Source organism: Haliotis asinina, chromosome 5, assembly GCF_037392515.1.
Source record: "Haliotis asinina isolate JCU_RB_2024 chromosome 5, JCU_Hal_asi_v2, whole genome shotgun sequence".
NCBI classification, from domain to species: domain Eukaryota; kingdom Metazoa; phylum Mollusca; class Gastropoda; order Lepetellida; family Haliotidae; genus Haliotis; species Haliotis asinina.
The window spans coordinates 14,263,159-14,285,448 of record NC_090284.1 but is presented as its reverse complement, the minus strand read 5'-3'; the positions used below and the strand labels follow the sequence as shown (position 1 = coordinate 14,285,448).

At 39.2% G+C, this 22,290-nt stretch overlaps 1 protein-coding gene across 4 annotated transcripts in view; it reads right to left on the bottom strand.

Annotated features, from left to right (window-relative positions):
- LOC137284789 (trinucleotide repeat-containing gene 18 protein-like) overlaps positions 1–21,599 on the bottom strand; it is a 73,016-nt gene extending 51,417 nt beyond the window's left edge. For all 4 annotated transcript variants that reach the window (XM_067816769.1, XM_067816770.1, XM_067816772.1 and 1 more), the window contains exons 1-3: positions 21,475–21,599; positions 16,839–17,133; positions 516–629 (exon numbers count right to left, since the gene is read on the bottom strand). In XM_067816769.1, the coding sequence (XP_067672870.1) occupies positions 516–629; positions 16,839–17,061 (337 nt within the window). In that variant the 5' untranslated portion in view covers positions 17,062–17,133; positions 21,475–21,599. The remainder of the gene's footprint in view (positions 1–515; positions 630–16,838; positions 17,134–21,474) is intronic.
- Between the last annotated feature and the right edge of the window lie 691 nt (positions 21,600–22,290).

The window sequence follows — 22,290 nt, the reverse complement described above, 5'->3', positions numbered from 1 at the left end:
ATCGATCCCAAATTACAAAATAGACATTTGTGATCACAGAGAAAAAATACATTAATTTAACTTAATCAATATGCCATACAGGATGGTCTGTCATTGAGTATTCTTTTTAACTTTAAACCATTTTTTTCATTAGTGATCGTACTCTTGGGGGAAGGGATCTAATCTCTGTAGATAGAAACACATGTCCCTCCATCTGATGTCGAGTCAGTATCGTTGTTAACAGTCAGTGGGTATCACGTACACACAGAACAAATGAACGAAATGGATAGAAAATTCAATAATAGGAGAAACTAGATACTATAGGGTTTAATTTCAAAGCGAAGGTATAGGCTACCATTAGTTAGAATCACAATATGGAAGGGAGTGGCTCTCTCATAGGGAGAGCCTGATTTCAGTAACGCTATTCCACTGTACGGGTAATATGTAGGACAGAAAAAAAATCATTAATAATGATTTCTACTTCAAAATGAACCACAGGAACTAGTTGAAGAAGTTATGCAAGTTTTTTGTCTTACCGTCGGTGTGGGTGGGTCCCCAAAATTGCGGCATTTCAGGCATCAGTGACTTGAGGCCCTCGGGGGCGTGGCCCGTACCGCTCAGGTAACCGCCCATCAACGCAAAACTTGCTCCTAAAATGAAAAAGAAATATGTGGAAGCTAGCTAGCGAGTTGGGGCCACGTGCTTAGAGAGGTCCCACGTGTCTGTTTACATCCACCAATACTCCGGTCTCACCTTTGACCCCGATTGTTATGTCGCGTACGTTTCTTTCACTCAAAAGAGTTGCAAAAAGTGTTGGCATTTTGCCCTTTATAAGATTATAACTTACAATCGAGTTGTTGAGAAGCGAGTTGCGAGCCTTAGCTCGCAGAGACGCCGGGCCGGTCGTGTACAACACTAGCTAACAGATAGGGCTCAGGAAATAAAATTGCTGTGTTAATTGTTGCGGATAAAAACGGCATGACACAAGCAAATTAATAGGATATCCGTAGCCCAGATTTATAACCCAGCATATCGACTTTTGGGAGACCGACCCATCGCACAACGAAGCTAGCAGCGTAAAAACTGGCTACAAACTAACTGTTGGAACCAGTGCATAACAGCAAGCAGGGCAATGTGTGAATCACGGGATATTAACGAAGCCGACATTTGAAATCTCCAAGAATTATTGCTTAATGTTATTTGGCTTTGAATAATGTTGCAGCATCTCGGAGATTTACTGCAATATTGGACGAAGGGTTGCAATATAGTATGAGTTGTTGCTGTACATATGGGTGGACAATCGTTTCATTTTGTACAACGACTTGGCTTTCAAGACAGGGTACACAGGACAGTACCCACCCGATGTGCGCTCCGATGTAGATATAGCCAGCCCGCATATAACTACAGCTACGGGGGAAGGACGGCGATGGCCGTCCAGATAACACGCTGTACGAACCATTATGCACAAGTGTGCATTAGGAATATAATAAAAGGCCAATCACTCATTTTTTATTATCATGGAAAGAGACAATTTACACGTTTTGCAAATTTCTGACAAAGTTTTCTTCCATAAAGCTTCAGACACTTTACACTTGCTCGCTGCAGTGAGAGAGAAATACATTTATATGGGATACTGTCAATGATGATGTTTATATCTGACATTCAATTTCAACGACCGTCAAAGTGGAGAGATTTATGGATTTTGTTTAACTATTAGACATACATGTAAGTTTTTCTGCTCAAATAAATATATCAAGGACAATCATTTCAACCAGAACAATGGTTTTATTAAAACATTTTTAAAAATCAAAATACAACAATTTCACAAAAAGATATTAATTGGAATTTTCCAATATGATTGTTGTGAGAAAGCTTGATTATTTTTAGATTTTGATTTTAATTTAAGGAAAATCGAATAATTCTTCTGAGAATTTTGGAAGCTCTTAAAAATAGATAACGGCTATGGCGAATATGGGAACTCAGCTGTGCTACAAGCTGTCAAGAATGATCAATCAAATAATTGATGATTGCTTAATTCAAAATGGCTTATACTAACGAGTTAAAGGGAAAGTATTTTCGTTAAACCAAACATCCAAAGTATATTTAAGATAAATTTATAAACATTAAATAATATTTTTATGATTTAATAAATAACAGTTTTAAGTCTACATTACATCACATCAGAACATTAATCCAATGTTTGAAACAGAACTTTTGTACATGTATATACTGTGAGTTAAGAATGAAGTTGTACAACAGGTAATGATCATTTTCTGCGTTAACAGGTCGGCAATTACCTTTTTTCTTTCATTTAATTTTTAAACCTGTAAAACTGCTAGCTCTAATTTGACATAAACACTGCAACCAGATATCTTCGGTGTTTATATTGAAAACAGAACTCCTGAAAAATATTGATGTCATGCCATCTGTTGGCCACATCGGGTAGAAATGCATTATAGTAGAATCGACCTTGAATTGTTGTACTGTCTTCGAGTTCGTGGCATGATAACCTATGTCATGATTACGTAATCTATCGTCATATTTTTGTGAACGACTCTCTATTATTGCTTTTGTAAAACACGCACTGCCGCAACAAACTAAGATTATTTTGTTTATTTGATAAACTTTAGAATTATGTAATAATACGTATTTAATAAATCAATTAAAACATAGTAAACCGGTAATACTTTTTTACTTTTCGAATTAATTTCAAAATATCATATTTTACTTTTTGAAATAAACTGTACCATGCAGCATATCAAACCACTGTAACGTGACATTCGTACTGACGTATTAACTCATGTTCTGTATTTAATACTGACACTCTGACGCGGGATAATTCACACTTCTACATTCACGTAGGTAATATTGACACTCTGATGACATTCAGCATGTATATGAAATACATCAATGTCATTTGATTCCAATTACTGTCAACTCGCGCGTGGTAAAATATTTTCCAAAATATAAAAAAGGGAAAATTGAATTTCAAATGAACGCTTTTCTAAGAAGAAACTGTGGGGAAACATAGGTTATAACCATACAACACAACAACTCGCGATGCATGTTTACTCTGTCGCTCCACTCTTAAGTGATTCTATTCTATCTCTCCCATCTACTTTGAGTTAAATCGGAGATGCTTTGAACAGGTACATAGAGCACATCAGCTAGACTCCTGACTACACATCCCTGTAAGCTGGTCGGAAACAGAAAATTCTCCCAAGTCTTTCAATGTCCCCTCTATAGCATTGCCCGGGGCAGGAAAAGGCCGACAACAGAAGAGTCCTTGCAGAATCGCAATGAATGGACTCACCTCCACAGACTCGTGGCAATGTCAATGTCCAACTACGACCGTCAAATTTACATAGTCTAATAACCCTAGGTAACGAAATAGCAAATTGTATATTTGGAAGCAAGCCGGCGTTGACCACGTTGTGAATACATGAACACGTTGTGAACAACACTCCGCCGTCAAGATTCTTCACGCTCATGTTTGTGCTGTTATTGGTGTGACAGAACTAGATAAAGTCGTTCCGTTCGCCGCTGTAAGGTCAAAATAAGATGATATTCGGGGGAAAATATCCAATTTGGAATTAAGACACTTTTAGACACACGCATGAAATGAGATCAAAAGCCAAATATGTGATGTGATATATTACGGTAATCCAACGATATAGATATAATTATTAAATTTCAAACTGTCAGTGATAACGAAACATAATAAATAACATGAGATAACCTTTGACAGTACTTAGGAAACTGGAATATTTCTGTGGGCGTCTATCTCGGGAGATGTTGTGAAAATTTCATTGTTTTGAAACCATTTGGAAGTTTCGTGTCAAGTCTGTTAATGCGTACGGTATATTAAGTAACACATTCAAGTATGGTATATGAAGATGAACTAAATATTGCCAATAAGATGACAGCATACAGAGTTCTCACATTTACTGGTTTTGAGAAACACAGCGAACAACATAGCCGAAAAATATATTTTACTCAATGCTTTTTACAACAATCACTGACTTTGACTCACTCAAGTAAAGGTGGATATCATAGGGTTAGTTGTGTCACACTGGGCGGGATCACATGATTCGGGCATAAAATATGGGCCAGGATTCAGCTAGACGCCATCATCAGAAGACGTAGCTAGCAAATACTATTTTGTAATGCGGGACAGTGAATTGTATTAACATGCAGTTATCCGTCACATATCAGCAATTTCTCGTTTTAAGTATTTGAGAGGCTGCCAAATAAAAGTAGCTTGAGAGTGGAAAATAAAATAATTCTGACCACTTGCCAACTGATTGGTCATTGCTGGAAGGAGCGAGTCGTATATGACGTTAGTTGCAGAAAACTGATATGACAGAACACAACATGCGGAGCACATTTTCTCCACAGCAGGGAAATGTGTAACCTGGACTGTTTGTACAACAGACAAACCTCACCTACAAAACGCCAATAATAGAAGGGAATTTTAACAGCACGGCGTTAGTTCGTTCTTCGGTCGAGTTTGAAAGAATTTTTTTCAAAACGCAATTAATTATTTTCGTGTTTGTAGCACTTGACTCCGAGATCAATATGTCTTTCTCAATTAGTTCCATGTTTTAGCAGCAGACAAGTGAAAACCAGGAAAGATGTCGTCTGCTCATCTTTTCCAGGCACAATTGGCGGGAAAGCACGGCCGCTGCAAGCACGTTCCACTGTTTACCTTTACTGAGAATGTATGAAAGGCATATTCGGTTGTAGTTTACCGTTAGGCGCTGTGTCACGGCAACGGTGCCTTTCCTCCCCAGTCGGCGAAAGGGGGTTGGTCATTTGTGGCCATTTGTACTCCGCCATTGAAGAGAGCAACACGGAATTGACCATATGATGCTGCAAGACTCTCGTGAAAAGCAACTCTCGTGATGTCAGTCCAAACGCGAACGTGTGGTTTACGGCAGTTTGGATGAAATACTGTTTAACTAATGATATGCCTGACACGCACTAACTTCTCTTGCTTCGATCGTAATCGAATTGAAACTGTTTTTCTAATCTCACAGCGTTTTGACCAAATGTAAATTTAACCGTGTTGAAAAAAATGATTGATGCATTTTGCCCCCACTTCGGCAACTCCTGAGAAGTTTCGACCGGCCGGCAATGAAAAATGATCCCTATCTATTTCCGATTCTGTAAATATTAGCAGGAAATCGCAAACGTGGATTTTATCCAAAAGTTTCCAGTTCAGTAAATGAGGAAAGAATTTCGATTCAAAAGCATTTTTCCTCCAGCTACCCCCGGCAATAGAAACCTCGGGTAATTCAATCCCACCCCTGTGTCGCCATGTTTCTCTCTCCAAACGTTATAGTCATTCATGCGAAGCGAATTAAAAACCACACCTAGCTGGAACAGTCTGCGCATGTCCATGGTAATTACCCGGATAATCATCATTGTTTGAATGGCAAACAATTGTGACGATCTACGAAGATATATTGTGATGATATACAAGGATATAGTGGTTTTCATTCTGTTAAACAGATCCATTCATTTTCCCGACAACATTGCTACTTCTCTAGCTGAAATCAATATCTACGCGGAGCGTCTTAAGAAAATAATGGTCACAAAATGATTCCAGTAATGATTTAATCATGTGATCGTTGCACGACATCATTCTAGTATTCAAATTCCGAATAACTGTTTACATAAATTAATGATTCCATTAATGGTTTTCGCATGATTTTACAACTGACATAATTATTTATTGGACTCTGGATTAGCCCCAGAATGAATTCTCGAAGACGACAATGAACGAAACACTCTTCTATTCTACAAGTGAAATACGTATCTTCAGGTGATTGACAGTTGAGAAATGACGCTCTCTGACACACCCTGGTCTTGCTCAATGGTCAATACCGACAACACTTAACTGTCCACATAAATATCTGGTTTTCACAAACATGGGATTGGCCAATTTTCCTCTTAATCCAGGTAATGGGCTCTACCGTATATGTCAGCATAAATATCCTGTTATCGGTTTCCTTTTACACTGTTTACATAACAAATAAATACTCAGTGATTGATCGCTGACCCCGTTATTACTTCGCGGAATACGGGTAACACACAGGAAATGTCACTGTCTTCATCCAATGGACACGTTGCTAGGAAACCGACACTTCGTGTGTCTATACATAATAAATCGTGATCGCAACAAAGTAGTTTTGTTCAAAATACATTTTGAATGTAATTAATATATCTATCAGAGATAACAAGTCTTCAAATGGACTGACTTTACGGGCTGTTCTTCACATGCCTCGGGAAAGATACAGTTGAGTGACGTTGAGTAATTGTTTATCAGGGTGATATTAACTTGTAATCAGAATGAGTCAGAGACGGCAGCCCCTCACGAGATCACTCACAGACTTTGCTCCAAGCAGCGGGATCCTATAGTTCACAAACTCCTATATATTCTTGCAACAATATTAATAGAAATTGGTAAATTGATACTTTTATTAATGCTTCAATGTTTGACTGGCGAACACATCAAGGCAGTCAATACCAACCGATGAATGCAAGCCCTTAGACGTGGGCGAGGGGGTTTAAAGTTTCTCTTCCACGTTCTGCTTATATTTATCGATTTGTCTGAAACAGTAAAGTACCAGTTTCGGACAATTAATCGATTGTAAACAATTGTAAACAAACTGTCCAAACAGTTTCGATTTATGATTGTTAAACTTAACTCTTGAAATCACCTCAGATGTGACACAACATTGTAATCAAACACTCAGTTTCAGAACAAGTTTCATCTATGAAACATATGGTAGGTCGTTTAAATGATATATGATTCTAATATGTTAGTATAATGAGAACGTGCCAGACGTTCAAATTGATAAACAACACAACGTAAAAATGTGCATTATTTCATTTAGTTCCTTGTTTAATGGACACTAACTGTCCCCCGTCTTGGACTTGATGGCGTCTTCCTTGAGTGGAGACAACGATGATGGGCACGTCGCTATGACGTAGTCGAGGACTTAGCGCGACTCCCATCGGCGGATCCGCGTCCACAGTAAGTGGAAGGTGGCAGTCATGACCGCTGACCATTAGAACAGAGCGGACAAATTGTCCAGTATATGATGACCACTCCATCGACTCGGATAACTTAGTCATGTCTCCCAACCCGTTAGGTTTGCGCTGATGACGGACTAAGCTCTGCAATATCCATTTACCATTGTCATAATGAGTTAAGCCCCATCACTCCAACACGCTTGCATACTGAGCAAGAATGAAATGCTGGCCTTGGATGATAAAGTTACCTGCGATAGTAAAACCCTATTGATGTCTTCCAGCGTTAATCTGGCGCCAATGTCTCCGACACCTGGTGTCTGACATTCAAGTCAGCATTACAATAGCAACATCCCCGACAACGACCTACACTTAAACATAGATTCCGTTAGTCATTTGGCACATTTTGCCAATCTCATTTGAAATCTAGTGATATTGCAGAAATAATCCTAAAAGCGGCGTAAAACCGCAATCACGCTCACACACACTCCAACATCATTGTGTAGCCTTCCCATCGAGACACCAACGCGTTTATGACACAACAGGTGATCAGATAACAACGGACACCATCACAAGACATCAGCCATGATTCAGTGGCAGAATATAGTAGCGAAAATAGAGTCTTAGCGAATCATCGTCGCGATCACTGTACAAGAGACTCAAGCATTTTCCGACAATACAGGTTCTTAAGATGAAAATGGGAGGTTGAGAATATACGGTGGACACTCATTCTAAAACGTAGAAAAGAACTGTTATACGGTTAAAACTTGTTATAAAGATTTTTATATGTCTCCTAATTCTGTTTTCAAGGTTCAGTGCATTTCTTATAAATTAATTGTATGTTTGAATTTATGAGTATTTTTTTTTGGGCATTTCTTATAAATGAATTGTATGTATTGTATGTATGTGTATTTAATTTTTGTCTCAACACCCCTTGTTTTCCCTCTCCAAAAATCTCTGATGCCAATTTCGTCAAAGGACTATTATACCCCGTTAGCAATATCCACCACATGTTAAACGGACACTGGTATGTATCACGTGGACGAAACTGTCCTCGAGGTATTAAATTTTCACTTGGAATATAAGACGTTTGCAATTCAATTTCTAACTTACAAGATGTAACAGCTGTTGAAAATACTGATAGCTACTTTTGGTAAGGGGAACTGACTGTAGAATGTATATGTCAGTTCGGGTTTTAGAAGAAAATGAACAATTTTGAATTTATTTGTCTCGTAACATGAGCTCGCTTCAAACAAAAACCAGTTAGAATTGATATACATAGTCATTAAGATATCCCTGGGGAGAGGCTGGCATGAGGGAGGGTTGCACACAGGCGCGCCACCGGTCGTTGTAGCGTGCGTATGGAGGGAGGGTTGGGGGAAGCGGCGCTGGGGGGAGGTGAGAGTCAAACCCGGAATTTCAACGTCTTGTATACACAACCGACACTGGCAAAATTGGTTTCGTCCAAGTCCCTTTCGACTCAAAAGGCGACCAGCGAAGCCTACAGCCAGCCAGGCTGGGGATGGAAATCAAAATTGCACTTGTGTATATGTGAGTGGTATTTTAGTGGAATCGAAGTCGTGACCTGTAAATTTAATTATGTTTCTAAATTGAAGCAAGCTACAGTGTATTCAGCCTGTAAGCCTAGCAAAGGATGGGCCTGGCATTTCTTCCTCAGTGAGAAGACTTTATGAGCAAGCTAAAGGATAGTAGTCAACAGTCTCTCCGCGAACATAGCGTGGCGACAACACAGCAGTGATAACCACACTATTTATGTGGCATACTGTTAGGGTATTATTACTTGTTTCACAATACTAGTTTCCTAACAGTATTCAATCTATTTTGACTGTTGTTTCAAAGTTAAAAATACACGTGTTAATTTTTATGCGTTAAGTTGGTATTTATGGATTAATCCCTTCATCGGTTCGGCAAACAATGAATGTGGTATTTACTGCGACAACTTAGCAACCAGCGATGAAATTGACACATACAAGTAGGCAATCATTAACAATTCAATAATGTTTTTTGTTTGCTTTTGTCTCAATTTTCTGAATAATATTTACTTTAAAGCATGACGTCATTCGGGCATGTTTTGTATCAAAGTAAGTGCCACAAATAATTATTTAACTTGAAATTGACAGAGACATTACTCGAATCAATATGTTAGCCTTATCGATCAAACCGTGTATGTACATGTCTATTTTGTTTCTGCAAACTTGAAACGAGTTTACATAAGGATATGCACCGTTTATCAGGAAAATCTTTAGAGGATAGACATCTGTAACATATACAGTAAGATGTACGTTGAGACGGTCCCCACTTGAAGATCACCTCAATCATCTGAGAGTGTATGAGCACAATAGGGAAAGAAGAGGAGCTGCCAATCTCGGCCAGGTGGCTCAGACGGGGATCGTCACAGCACCAGTGTAGCTGTTTAATTTGCCACATTTATTGAAATGCTGCTTCATTAAATATAGTCGAAATTTGTTCACCTCAGGTGCAAATCCAGCGTCAAATAATTAATTTCATACAATAAAATCCCACTGATTCCCCTAACTACAAAAACATAATCCCACATGTCATTATGAAACAGTAAATACCTCAAGCAGAAAATTAATTTGTTACTTTGGATATTTTATTGTTTCTTTGAAAACGTAAAACAAGCAATGTCGACATTTTTTGGATAAACTGAATATGATTGTCAGTGTTTTAACTTTGTCTTCTTCGCAACGAGGAGGACGCCTGCTTGTCAATAACTATAGCATGAACCTGACCATTTGCCAAGTTAGCTATAAAGATTAACTGCTAAACATTGAAATGTTTATCTTGAGATAATTAACGCAATTACTCATAGCCAAAACTACATAATCGTACATGCCTTGATAACGCAAATAGCTTGTAGAATTGGAGTGTAACGTGCAATAATAGCAGAGATTTCAAACTCTTAAGCTAAAAATTATCATGATAAATGTCACAGCCCCTGAGCTAAAAGCTGAAAAAATAGGCGCTTGTCAAATATAGAAATGATAGATATCCAACGATCGCAAAATTATCACGTTTGGTAATGATTCAAGCTAAACGAAAATATGTCTTAGAAAAACGACTTGACTATTATTTTTGGGTCAATGCGCTCTGATATAGGAGATTCGTGTTGTTGTGTTGCTGTGTCCATGAACAATGCTCTATGAATGCCAACCGTCATACAAAAATAACGGTAAACAATAAGAGCGTTTGTGTTAAAAGTCTTAGGTTGTTTTAGAACCTGCATGTATTGTTTTGTTAATTAGTTCTCATGGTTAGAACCATGCCATTAGCGACAGCAATCACAGAGTTCTAGGTAAAAGATACCGGACGAAATTCTTAAGCAATTATAACCAAACAACCTCTGTGTGAATCCGCCATGTGGTAAACAGGCGTGCGGATGGATATCATGGGAAACTCAATTTTTCCTAAATGGTGGAGCACACTGTACGATAAATCTATAGATAATGCACCTGTATTCATACAGCCGCATCGATCACGTGGTCGTGCTGCCACTGATTCTAAGAACAAACGAAAGTCCACCTAATGGTCAACGAAATGACTGCACCCTCTTGGGTATTCTTGTATTCATGTATAACAACGGTTGACAGTTTCAGGGTGTAATTGCTGTGATTTCCTTGATTTATTATGTATGTCTGTATTTATTTAAGCAATACACACACAAACGTTTTATATTAAAACCTCTGGGAATAAAACACATGATTTGAAGCAGGCCAGTTTTCACTTTGTAGTTGTAAAGTCAGTGATCAATACGCCCCAGCTTCAAATTACTGGAGTAATGGATTTTTTAAAATAGATGACTCCTACTGAATTTGAAAAGTCCTTATTTACTTGTGCAAACAATTTACAACAATGGGAAATCATCAATTTAATGACATCACTAATCTATTTCACACACGTACACCGGCTGAAAGAACATTTCGAAAATTCATTTAGCTGTCACTTTGCTCAGTTGTATAAACACGAAACCAGAGATGCAGATTCTTGCAATTTGTTAATTTTAATGCAAACATTTAACTCAGCTACTACAGGCAACATCCTTCCACCGTCACAATTTTTCAATTACTGTGTAATAAACACTTAAAACACCTTCTTGACATGACTGCAAGATCAAGGCAATTTTAATTATCTGTTGAAACAGTTATCTTGATTTATGTAAGAATATTGACAGGATGCGTAGGTCTCGTTTTAGTACCACAATAAACATAAATAATTGTACTTTGTAACGACATGATTTTCAAAATAAAAATAATCTCACATGTTTTTCTCAATGTAGCGAAAAATATTAATAAGTTGGGATAATTTGAAAGATGGCATTTTACTGTTATCTTCCTTACAGTGGAAAGTCCAATTTGGTTTTCACAAATGATAATTTTTTGCCAATTATTTTTATGCCTAAAAACAGAGGAAATATATTTCCTCACCAACGACTTACATTATTGTCTCCATTTGCGATCGATGTTGGGTTTTAGGCCATTTTTATTTAATTAATTATTCAAAATGTGGAGCAATCGTCTCTCAATGGTCAGTTTGTATTATGACAGATAGTCCATTGCTCGCTGCAGCCATAACGGTACAGGGTAATTCTAAGGCCGTCATTCCCCACAAATCATACGATAAATGTACTGTAGCGGTATGTGGTTGAACGAAGTGGAAAATATATAATATAACAACGTTCGAATGTTCTGTTATCGTTCGAGCTGTTTACCGTTAGAATATTTTATCGTATACAGAGCTGTTGTACAGAGGTCTGCTGTTCACAGGGCTGTTATACACAGGCGGTGTGTGGACAATGAGAGAACCAAACATTCAATTCGAAATATCAACTATGATTTTTCAAGAAAATGTCATAATTACATCACATTACTGGTCCCGAAGGCTTGGTCAGTCGTAGTATTAGATTACACCTGTAACGACGTCGGTGATGGCATGCGACCTTCACGCGAACCTGTGCCTCCTCCTTCCTTCCCCTAGCAATACAGCTGGGGGCGGGGGGGGGGGATACAATGGCGATAGAATGGAGACTAATGACAAAGACTCGCAGACTGATTCCAAATCAGGATTTAACACGTACTGTCCATCGTTAATCCTGGAGCCCCAGGCAATGCTAGCAGGCGGCAGAGGGTGGGGGTGTCTTGACCAGACACGGCTGGGGGTTGAGGGGAGGCCTGACCAGGGTGGGTAAGTGGATGCACAACCATGCACGACCCTGAACCTCTGTCTAGACGAATATGTCTACACAAGTGGGTCAATATCCATTTTCCCGTTTTCTTACTGGAAAAAGAACCTGATGTACTGCCTGGTTGCGATACTAGAAGCCATTTTTTTTGTCTCTGTTCAATAAGACATGATACAAACATACACATATCAGACTGTAGATCTGAACCACGGATATCCAACCATATCCATGGATATACAACTAATGCCTATATCAAACATATGGTGAAGAAGTAAATTACTATAGTTAACAGAAACGACTTGATGTTTTTCTTCATTAAAATTTCACTAATATTCAGTAATACTCGTCCAGTCTGACAATGGTTTTAACCTGGAACTGGATTTTGTGAAACCCGATTTCAGAAACTATAAACTAAAAGTCGAGATTAGAGGAGAAGAATGAGAAAATATTCTTGTGTGTCACATACTATATATAAAACATACGTAGATATCATAAAAAAACACCAGAGCACTTCTTCACTGTGAACCTACACTAGTTACACCACTACAACAAATATTGCCTCTGATATTTGCATCACTTCACAATATGAGTAATAACTAGGACAATTTTTCTCATACATCTGATGATATGTGATTTCGATAATAAGTAAATTATATCAAGCAGCGAAACTTCGAAAGTGGGATTATTATCTCACACGGTTTTAGGTAAAGGGTTTATTAAACCTTACGAGTACTTTGATCCAAACAAGCCGTCGGGTCCATGTTTGTAACGCACCTAGTTATACAGTGTGACAAAATGAAAGAGGATATAGCAAGCCGAGATATAACATTATTCTACGGGTCAAGCTAATGTATTTGTTAGTTGATTTTTTATTTTTTAAACACCGTGCCGCGATCTGCAAATCAGCTATGGAGTTCAAAACCCACGTATAAGAGATACAAAATCATTATCAGAATTAATTTACAACAAATTAAATTCTTTGAAATAACTGTCCGGGACGTTTCTAATCAGCTCCTGCGAGCTGTGCTCTCGGGCCAGATGACCAATGTCATAGCCTGACCCCTGCCGAGCCCCCTCCGGACCCCCTGTCCGCTTCATATGGGGGTAAAGCCCCCGGTAATCACGTGACCACTGGCTGCACGCTCCAAGACACGAGTAATCTTTAGACTCGGGGTAAGAGTAAAATCAGCTAAAATGTTAATCCCCCCGTTCGAACGTGTGAACTCTAGCTTCAAAGTACATGTGTAAGACGAGCTCGGCCACCGAATGGTCGCGACTTGGGTTATGCACAGCAGGGCTTTCAACTGCCGCTTGCCAAATATAATTGTTGGGAAAAACGCTTAAACCACAGCAATTAAATTTCTCAAGTTCATACCTTCTAAGGATAAAAATCATTAGATTTGTATGAGCAAAGGTTACCAAGAATTATGCTCTTTGTCCCCAAAGCTTTTGTGCGCAATCCCGCTTGTTTGAGTAACTCCTTGCGCACGGAATTGCCATGTTATTTTCTCCTCTGATCGGCACCACAAAGCAAGAGTGTGTTTATTACCAGTCAAAGCTGGTCTCGGACAGAACCAATTAGAATACTTCCACGGACATTATATGGTCATTTATCTTCACGTAAACACCTACATTGCAGGATACAGCTTCTACAACACCGTTCCATCCACGATAACAAACAAACTTTATCAAACGTTACAATTCACGCGGGTTTCGTTCTGACGAAAAAATATAAAAAATTGCAAGCGTCTTTCAGAATAGTATAATTAACTACTAGAATCGACAGTAATATGTCTGTGTATGGGCTTATAGGGCTCCATCACGTGCTATGGGGGTATTAAATGGTACCATGAATCACAGAACAGGGGTGAGAGCTGGGGTAGGGCCGAACTGGGAGACGCGCCCCTATATCAGTCCGACTGCAAGTCATCTACTTGGATTGCTTGTTAATCCCACGCAACGTCTACCTAGCATGTGACTTCAAGGCTCTGGTGAGCCCTACCAAAGGGAAGTTTAAACATGCATTGATCATAGTTAATTAGCTAAAGTGAAACCTTTGTAATACGGATTAATCCGGAAGTCCAATTTTCCAGGAGATATAACTGAAAACATCTATATATACCACTCACAATATTTTTTAAATCTGAGATATGTTTTCCCAAAACAGCTATGACAGCTACAGTCATATTTTAGAACGGAGTCTTCTTTAACATATTTTCACAGCATATTCCAGTTTTGGACCTTTACATCCAAAGATGCACTGGATGCATGATTTATTTATACGGATATATTTTAATCAGGGTGGTTTCATTTGGAACTGCACTGTCCGGAATAAACAGATGTGGAAGACCGTCACTCTTCAACAGTGGATAGGCAGAAGTGTCCACAAAATAGGGGTTGGGATTCAACGCTGAGGTTGAGATGCGTTGTATTTCATTGTATTTTCACCTTTCTCTCGTGTTACGAAATATTTCAGGAAGTTTTTCATTACAGTTTCATTGGGTTTTTAAATCCCTTTCACACCGCGTTATGCCTGTCGATGTCGTGTTATACTACTCTCCATGATGCATTAAGGAACTGCGTTAGAGCTTTACAGTCTTAAGTGAATGAAGGGAAATCTATTTGTGACAGGTTTAATACATGTATACCTTATCACATAAAGCAAAATGAAGTATTCCTGTACACATCAAAGGAGATATAACGCCCAAATCGTAATTTGTCATTATACACCCCCTCATGCCTCGGCAGCGTCATGAGATCGCCCCTCTCCGTCCTGTAGTATGGAGCTGACTGCCAATGAGCGGCCTTCGCTGTTCCGATGTACTTGTGAGATCGATAGCTACAAATAACTAATCGATATCACACACCAAACAAAGTAACGTCGTTTTTTCCCCGGACTTTTTTTCGTCGCCACTACAAAAAACCATGTCTCGTCAAGCTCTAATCTTAAATGCCTGTGTTTCCATTCCACTCGGAGCCTTCTCCTACGAACAAGCGAATCTCGGATGTGGTTGGGAAATTCGACGCTTTCACACTAAACTAATACGTAACTGTCCAGCCAGTCCGATGGGCCAGCCAAAATGGAGGTTGTGTGTGGGAACCTTGGCAACCGGCCAAAAGTGGACAAGGTCATCCGGCTGACCGGCTCACTAAACTAATAAGAAAGGGGGAATAACAATGATAATTTAGGTGATCATTCACAGCTTGAGTCAGGGTAAGAAAAGAGACGGGTTCGCGCCGGGTCGAGATTGACTGCTCCCTTCAAGCGAAGGCCAGGATGGGCTGAGATATTTTCACTGTTACCGGAGACTTGGAGGAAAATATGCTTCTCTCATTTTCTCTCCACTAGCAGGAAATTCTAGCCTTCCATACGTGATAACGAAAATTTATAACAGGTCCGTGCAAATACACCTTGGTAGACTGTATGACTCGGGGAAAATAGCGAGTCCTGGCTCCCAGTGTGAACGGGGAACGGATGGCCTGGCTGGTGATAGCTTCAGTATGTTAAAAACGGCACTGTGGTGTATAGTCTTAATTTGTGTCATATGTATATAGACATTTTCACAGAAAAATTATCACAGCAATTTAGAAATCAAGTTTATCAGGAACACATTTATTTTTAGACACAGCGGTTTCCTCTTTAATGTGCACTCATAGAAACCTCCGCCAGCGCATGAGACTCTGGGACTCAGCGCTGTGTATTGTAGCTTACATCATCTGCACACTTAACAAGCAACCCACACACCGACTGAACCATTATAGAACTGATATAGCAAACTTTAAATATTTTAAACATCCTTGATAAACATACATTTGTATTAAAAAGATATAAATATTAGCAATGTCCTGGACAGTGGTCTGAATTCGTAAAGATGTTGACGATCACTAACACATTTATGGTATAAATATGATATTTTTAAGATTTCTGTGACATTATTGATTACGATATCAATTATGATTTACATTGTCTGAGCAGTGCGTGTATAAAAATACGCTGATTTAAACATACAGTCTTATATCTCTGCTTATTGTAAATAACACCTTCAGACAGACTAAACTTACTCTTTATTGATTTTTTAACGAAATATGACTCAACTCACTTCTTATCTGCACAATCGATGAAGTTATTACATGCATACTTTAAGTACCCTGACTATTAGTCTGCATCAAGGAACCTTGGCTATAGGCTGTCCTATAACCCTTAGAAACGGCTTGACACTGTTTTTCATGCGATATTCTTATCAAAATTTATTTTTTGCAGCCACAGCAAACACAATCTATCAATCATGCACTAAAATTATGTTTGTTTAAACATTATGAACAAAACATGTCTGTTATTAATAAGTTCCCTGTGATAGTGTATGAAAACGAACCCGGTAAAATAAATCACAACTATGAGATTAAAAATCAACATGCCTAACTAACAGGCTACGGCAGAACGAGTAATGTAGACACTACATGTAACCCGTAGTCTGATGCTAAAACATCGCGAATAAACCCGTCTACTACCGGCTCGGGCATGCTATACATAAGGATCTAGTACGTTACTATTTAGAGGAAAATGGATTCAGGTTTGTCCAAAATATAAATAAGAGCTTACCTTGGGAATGAACAGACATTGAAGGAGGCATGTAACGGTTGGTGTAGTGTCCGAGAGCTGACAATGTCGACGGAGTCCCCGTCCTGGTAATATCCGAGACAGTTGGTCTCCCAAGGGTAGAGTTATCCGCATAGGCGGCACCCAGGGGTCCAAGTGTGCCCGAGGGTAGGGCGGGGGCAAGGAGTCGGCCCCTCTCCAGAGGGAAATCCACTCGACCCTCCATCTACCCTGACACACCTAAATTCCGAGGGTGGGGATTGGGCGACATTTACCCTGGTCCAGCGAACGGGCACTGCTGCAAGAGAAACAAACAATCTGATGAATACTGTAGGTTCGGTCAGCGAAACGACCCGGTATTAATTACGTAAACCGGGGACAAATGGGAAATGGACGTGCGTTGAAAATACCTCCACACCATGAAGGCCTGGTTTTGAAAGGAATGCAGTTGGCTCACAGATATAACCTTTCCTTGTCTATGGCCTGGCGCCGGGCTCATGACTTTCTCAATATGGACACGTTTGTATAGCTTCGAACCGAACGCCCCTCATAGGCCTTTCACATATCAGCTCAATATTTTCACATTTTTGCAATGATAATTTCTTTTCGATTTCAGACAAATGAGTGTTCATTAATTCAGCGAAGTTTTATGTTGGAATCAACAGGCTATTTTGAAAGAGTTGGTATTCTGCTTACAATGACCGCACAGCTTTTATTCGGAGGCTTGGCGGCACTTTCTTGGAGTTGGCTGATGAGAGATGTATTGAATCATGGGCATAAACCAAATTACGTCTTCTTAACTTTATATTGAGATAGCACTTAACGACTAGTCGAGTAGAAATTGCGTATAAAATATGAAAGTAATGATAATCGCGAAATCCTTATAAACGATAGCATTAGAATACATCGCCCAATACAGGTTCCTTCTTGCCTGTAGCACCCCGTCCCTGGTTTCAAGGAAGACAATCACAGACCTTGAATGTTGAGAACAGAAATAGAACCGGTTTTTTTTAATTAAACAGTTGGCAATATAAGAAAATGGCGGAACATTAGGTCATATGTTTATGACAAAAAATGTAATTCTATTTGTCATTTGACTCTAATCAATAACAGAACATTGATATTTTTTCAAAAAATTGCATTATTTCATATTTTGTCTATTTTTTAATCTCGGTAGAAGCAACTTGTTTGATTTATCTAAAGTTCAATTTGATTTTCTCTATGTTTATTAGTAAGTGGGTGTTTGATATAGTTCTCACTATATCTATAAGGATAAGTAAGACTGGTGTGTCGGCATGGCAGGCAAAGCACGAAGTGATAACTGTTGTACAACGGTAACAGTTGTGTAGTGGAGAGTGATTATTTCTGTCGCTCAAATGCAGTGAGTTCCATATCACGTCCGCCCACACCCTTGTCAGTGCTCGCTTTTCATCGCAGGATACAGCTCTCACTGTACAGTCAGAATAACGTGTCTGTCGAACATTCGAAATAAACCGAAGCAAACTCTGGTTACAACGAACTTAGGACAGCTTATTTCAGTTCGTCATAACCAAAATGCTTTATAATACACACAAATGATCGTGACCAACGTGAAGTTCGTTCTATCAGTCAGTTCGATATAGGCGTGACTGTATAAACCTTTTCCCAACATTAGTTTTCAGTATATGAAATTAGCAAGTGAAATCCAAGACTGTGATAGTGAAATAATCTATAGTCATCGATTCTGTGGATCTTTCAAATCAAATTGGATCTACCATGTGATTTCCGTGTGTAGTGAAGCACGTGTAGTTGAAGCATCACGTTGTATGTGGTCTCTCTCTAGTCAAGACCCGTGCTAACGCAGGGCGGGATGTGGGGAGACGGGTTTGAGGTAGGGGTGGTAGATACATACAGAGGGTTATGTTGTCATGTCAGGGAGATATGTCATGATGCACCAATGCGCATGTCACATGTACGTAATGACACCAAGCATGACATTTCTTAAACAGAACACACAAGAAAAGGTTCCGACTGACAAGTTTTCACTTCAGCCCTCTAAGATTCGCTTTAAACGCAGATAAACCAAACTCACAAATAAATCCATGTTATTGTGTTCATTCTGTTTTGTAAGCTCGGAAATGAAAGACATGACGTCACGACTGAAATTACACGCAAAGACAAGAATCAGTTCACTGAAGTTAAATGTTCCAAGTTGACGTGAAGACATTTACATGTATTGCCAACTGTTTATCTGATTCTTAAATGCAAATTAAATCGAACTACTTTTGAGATGAAATTGCTTTCGATTACGAGAACCTTGCAGCTACTCTGTGAAGTAAAACAGCCTATTTGTTCACCGTGATGGCTTCTGCTAAATCCTGCTTTTAACACCGAGATGATCATTGCTTTCTGCCATTTCCCAGTCAGGATTAGACGCCAAAATAATTTCTGTTTGACACACATTGCAGGGGTTAAGTGGTGACAGGTATTTTTTCAGATGTCCTGTTTTCACATTGTTCGCTATAAATGCTCATAGTTGAATTTCTATATTAGCATTCAATATGTAAACCGAATTAAAAAAGTAACGATGTGATATTAGGCTATATGATAACTCCAACACTAAAACACTAACGTGATGAAAACATAAATATCTGCATATCCTACTCTTTGAGCACAGTCAATTTTAGACTCTCTCGAACCGAATAAGCAGGAGTCGAGAACAATGAGGCTAATTAGTGATTTCCTCGAAATGAAATTGCCGCCGATATAGTTGAAATGGTACTTGACAAGTAACAAGCCAGGCAAATTGCAACGGTTCGGATACAGCGAACAACCCATCGAAGTTATGCCAGATATACTGGTACAAATTAACGAGGAGGGCGATAGGTTGTGTAGTGTGGTTTCATTAACCCATACCACAATATCATGACGTCACCTGATAAACTGCCCACTATACAATACAGAGGATATCAGAGGATTCAAAACTAGATTTGAGTGCAGTGTTTCAAATGCTACAACGGTCCTGGCGCCAGTCGTTAGTCAAGCCTCTAACGCCCATCCTTGGTGACCGCTGAAATACAGATACTACCTAACTTTCTGCATCACAAATGTGTCTAGACCGGTTTCTATATACCATCTTAAATATATGTTTCTATAAGTATATTATCACCACAAACAAAACGTGTACATTTGATGTCAGATTTTGAAAAGGCATTCTTGGGTTGAGTACAGAAATACCGGTAATCGGTTTTTTTTAAAAACAAAACAAAAAAAACAAAAACAAAACAAAAACACCTACACGTCAAATACATGTACACAAACTACGCAAAAATCATGTATATCACATATTTTCTATCAAACAGAACTATCGTTCAAATTAATACAAAACTGCAATCACAATCGTGAAGGGGTGGCCCTGGCTTGAAATGGCGATGGACGTCAGCGTGTAGAGAGGGTTTGTGTGTTTCGTAGTCGTCACGGCAAGCTTGAAACTATAGTGATTTCCGTTTCGATATGAACGGATACAGAGACACGTTTAAACAGTTCTGATACATGTGGAAAAGTGTTGTTTTTGTTGTAAATATGAAAATATTGTAAAAGACCGACACGCGATCCAAGGCAATGAGATCACACGAGGCAGTTCAAACGTGTTGCGTGTCGCTACAAATCATTATGTGTGAGTGTGTTTCTTTGATTGAAACAGGGATATTGGCAGAGGAAATAACACATATCATTTAAAGGAATTGCACTTTGAGATTTTTTTTAAGTTTGGAAGATATTTATTTCGAAACGTGACACTACATGTACGTTTTCTTTAAATTTCGTACAAACAGGATGTTATTTTTAACTGATGTTTTAAATTCATGCACATCCTGTTGTCAATTCAAAGTTTGAAAATTCGGGTTTTGAAACAGTTCAGTTTGACCAATTGTTCACGTATCCATAGTGTGTAATATCTAGTTCATTATGACAGTATGACGGTATGGCACCATCCGAATAGATCGCAAATGTCAGGATAAATTAATGCAATTTCATATTTTAAATAGCATATATTTTCAGACAGAACAGTAAACATACTATGTGTGCGTTAAACACTTCTACATACTGATTTCGCAGTTATGCTATTTTAAGAAATGCATTTTGTATGTTTACTGCGCAGTAAGTTCTTGTTTACATAAAAACGTAAGAAATGATAAATGTATTAAATGTAAATATGCATTGGTTAATATGATGTTAATGACAATGGATGGTGATAGAAGATGTGGTTACGGGCTAAATATCTGAAATGATTCTCTACTCACGAGTGGAGCGAAGCCGGTCCTTAGACTCCCGGCCGCCCAGCTGATCGGCGACAGATTTTAGCCCAGAAATAAAACAAAATATATCCAAATCGGCTCGACAGATTGAAACGTAAACAATTTTCCATGTAACTTTAATCCAAGATCACAAAGGTTTGGTGGTTGTCGTTTTAGGGAAAATTCGTACGTCGCTGTAGGAATAATGAGAGGGTGGAAAACTATCCTCGTTTAAACCGAACTGCGTAGTTTAAATGCTTGATAGACGATAAGGCTCTGAAACACGTTCCACCGAGGGCTTCACCCTCGTGACAACACAATCCCGGGGGTAGAAGGGTATGCCCCACCCAGGAAGGTATTCCTACCTCGGTAAAATTACAAAATCGGCAACGGTTGCGGTTGTAACAGCACACGTCTGGTGTGTACGAGGTTACTGCAGTACTGGAGATCAGGCCTGCCTCGGTTTGCCGAACTGAGCAAGACATCGGTTATTGTTAGAACAGGCTTGTCTATCAAGCACCTTGCAAACAGCCTTCTGATTGGTTCAGCTCTACCCCCTGGGGACATACCTATGCAATGTGGTATGAAACGGTTTCTAGGTCCCCACTATAAACAAAATATTGCTGCGGCCGGTAGAAACTATTTTGGATTCCAGGGAGACGCCTTGATCCGGTTTCTGAGTCTTTTAATGAAGTAGAGGGTTTAATTTACGCAAGCAGGTTCAATTCAACCAACTTTCTCCTCTTTAAAGCGCTCAGTGTTTACTTATTCACATGTTACGGTGGGTGGTATGAGCTAGGCCCGCCTCTTTCTAGGCTAATTAGGCTCTGGCTCATGGTTGGGGTGCCTCGAAACCGCTGCTGTTTAGATTTCTATCACGTGCTATCAATAGGTTTCTCAATTTCACAATTCAAAGCCATGCTCAGGAGTGTGTCCAAGTACAGGCGTATTTTTATGGAAGCAAGAGCCCCGTACTCACATAAACGCCGAATATATTGACGATCCAAATGACTGCAGTCGGTATGGTAATAACGCTCCGCCGAAGCTTTGACAGAGGGAACTCTAGACAGTTCACTTCGCTCCAACGAGCCATTGCAAATGGCGATCGCGCTATCATGGAGTGGAAGCCATGTTGTTTTTCATGTCGTCTGCCCGTAACGGCAAATGTGACACATGGATTT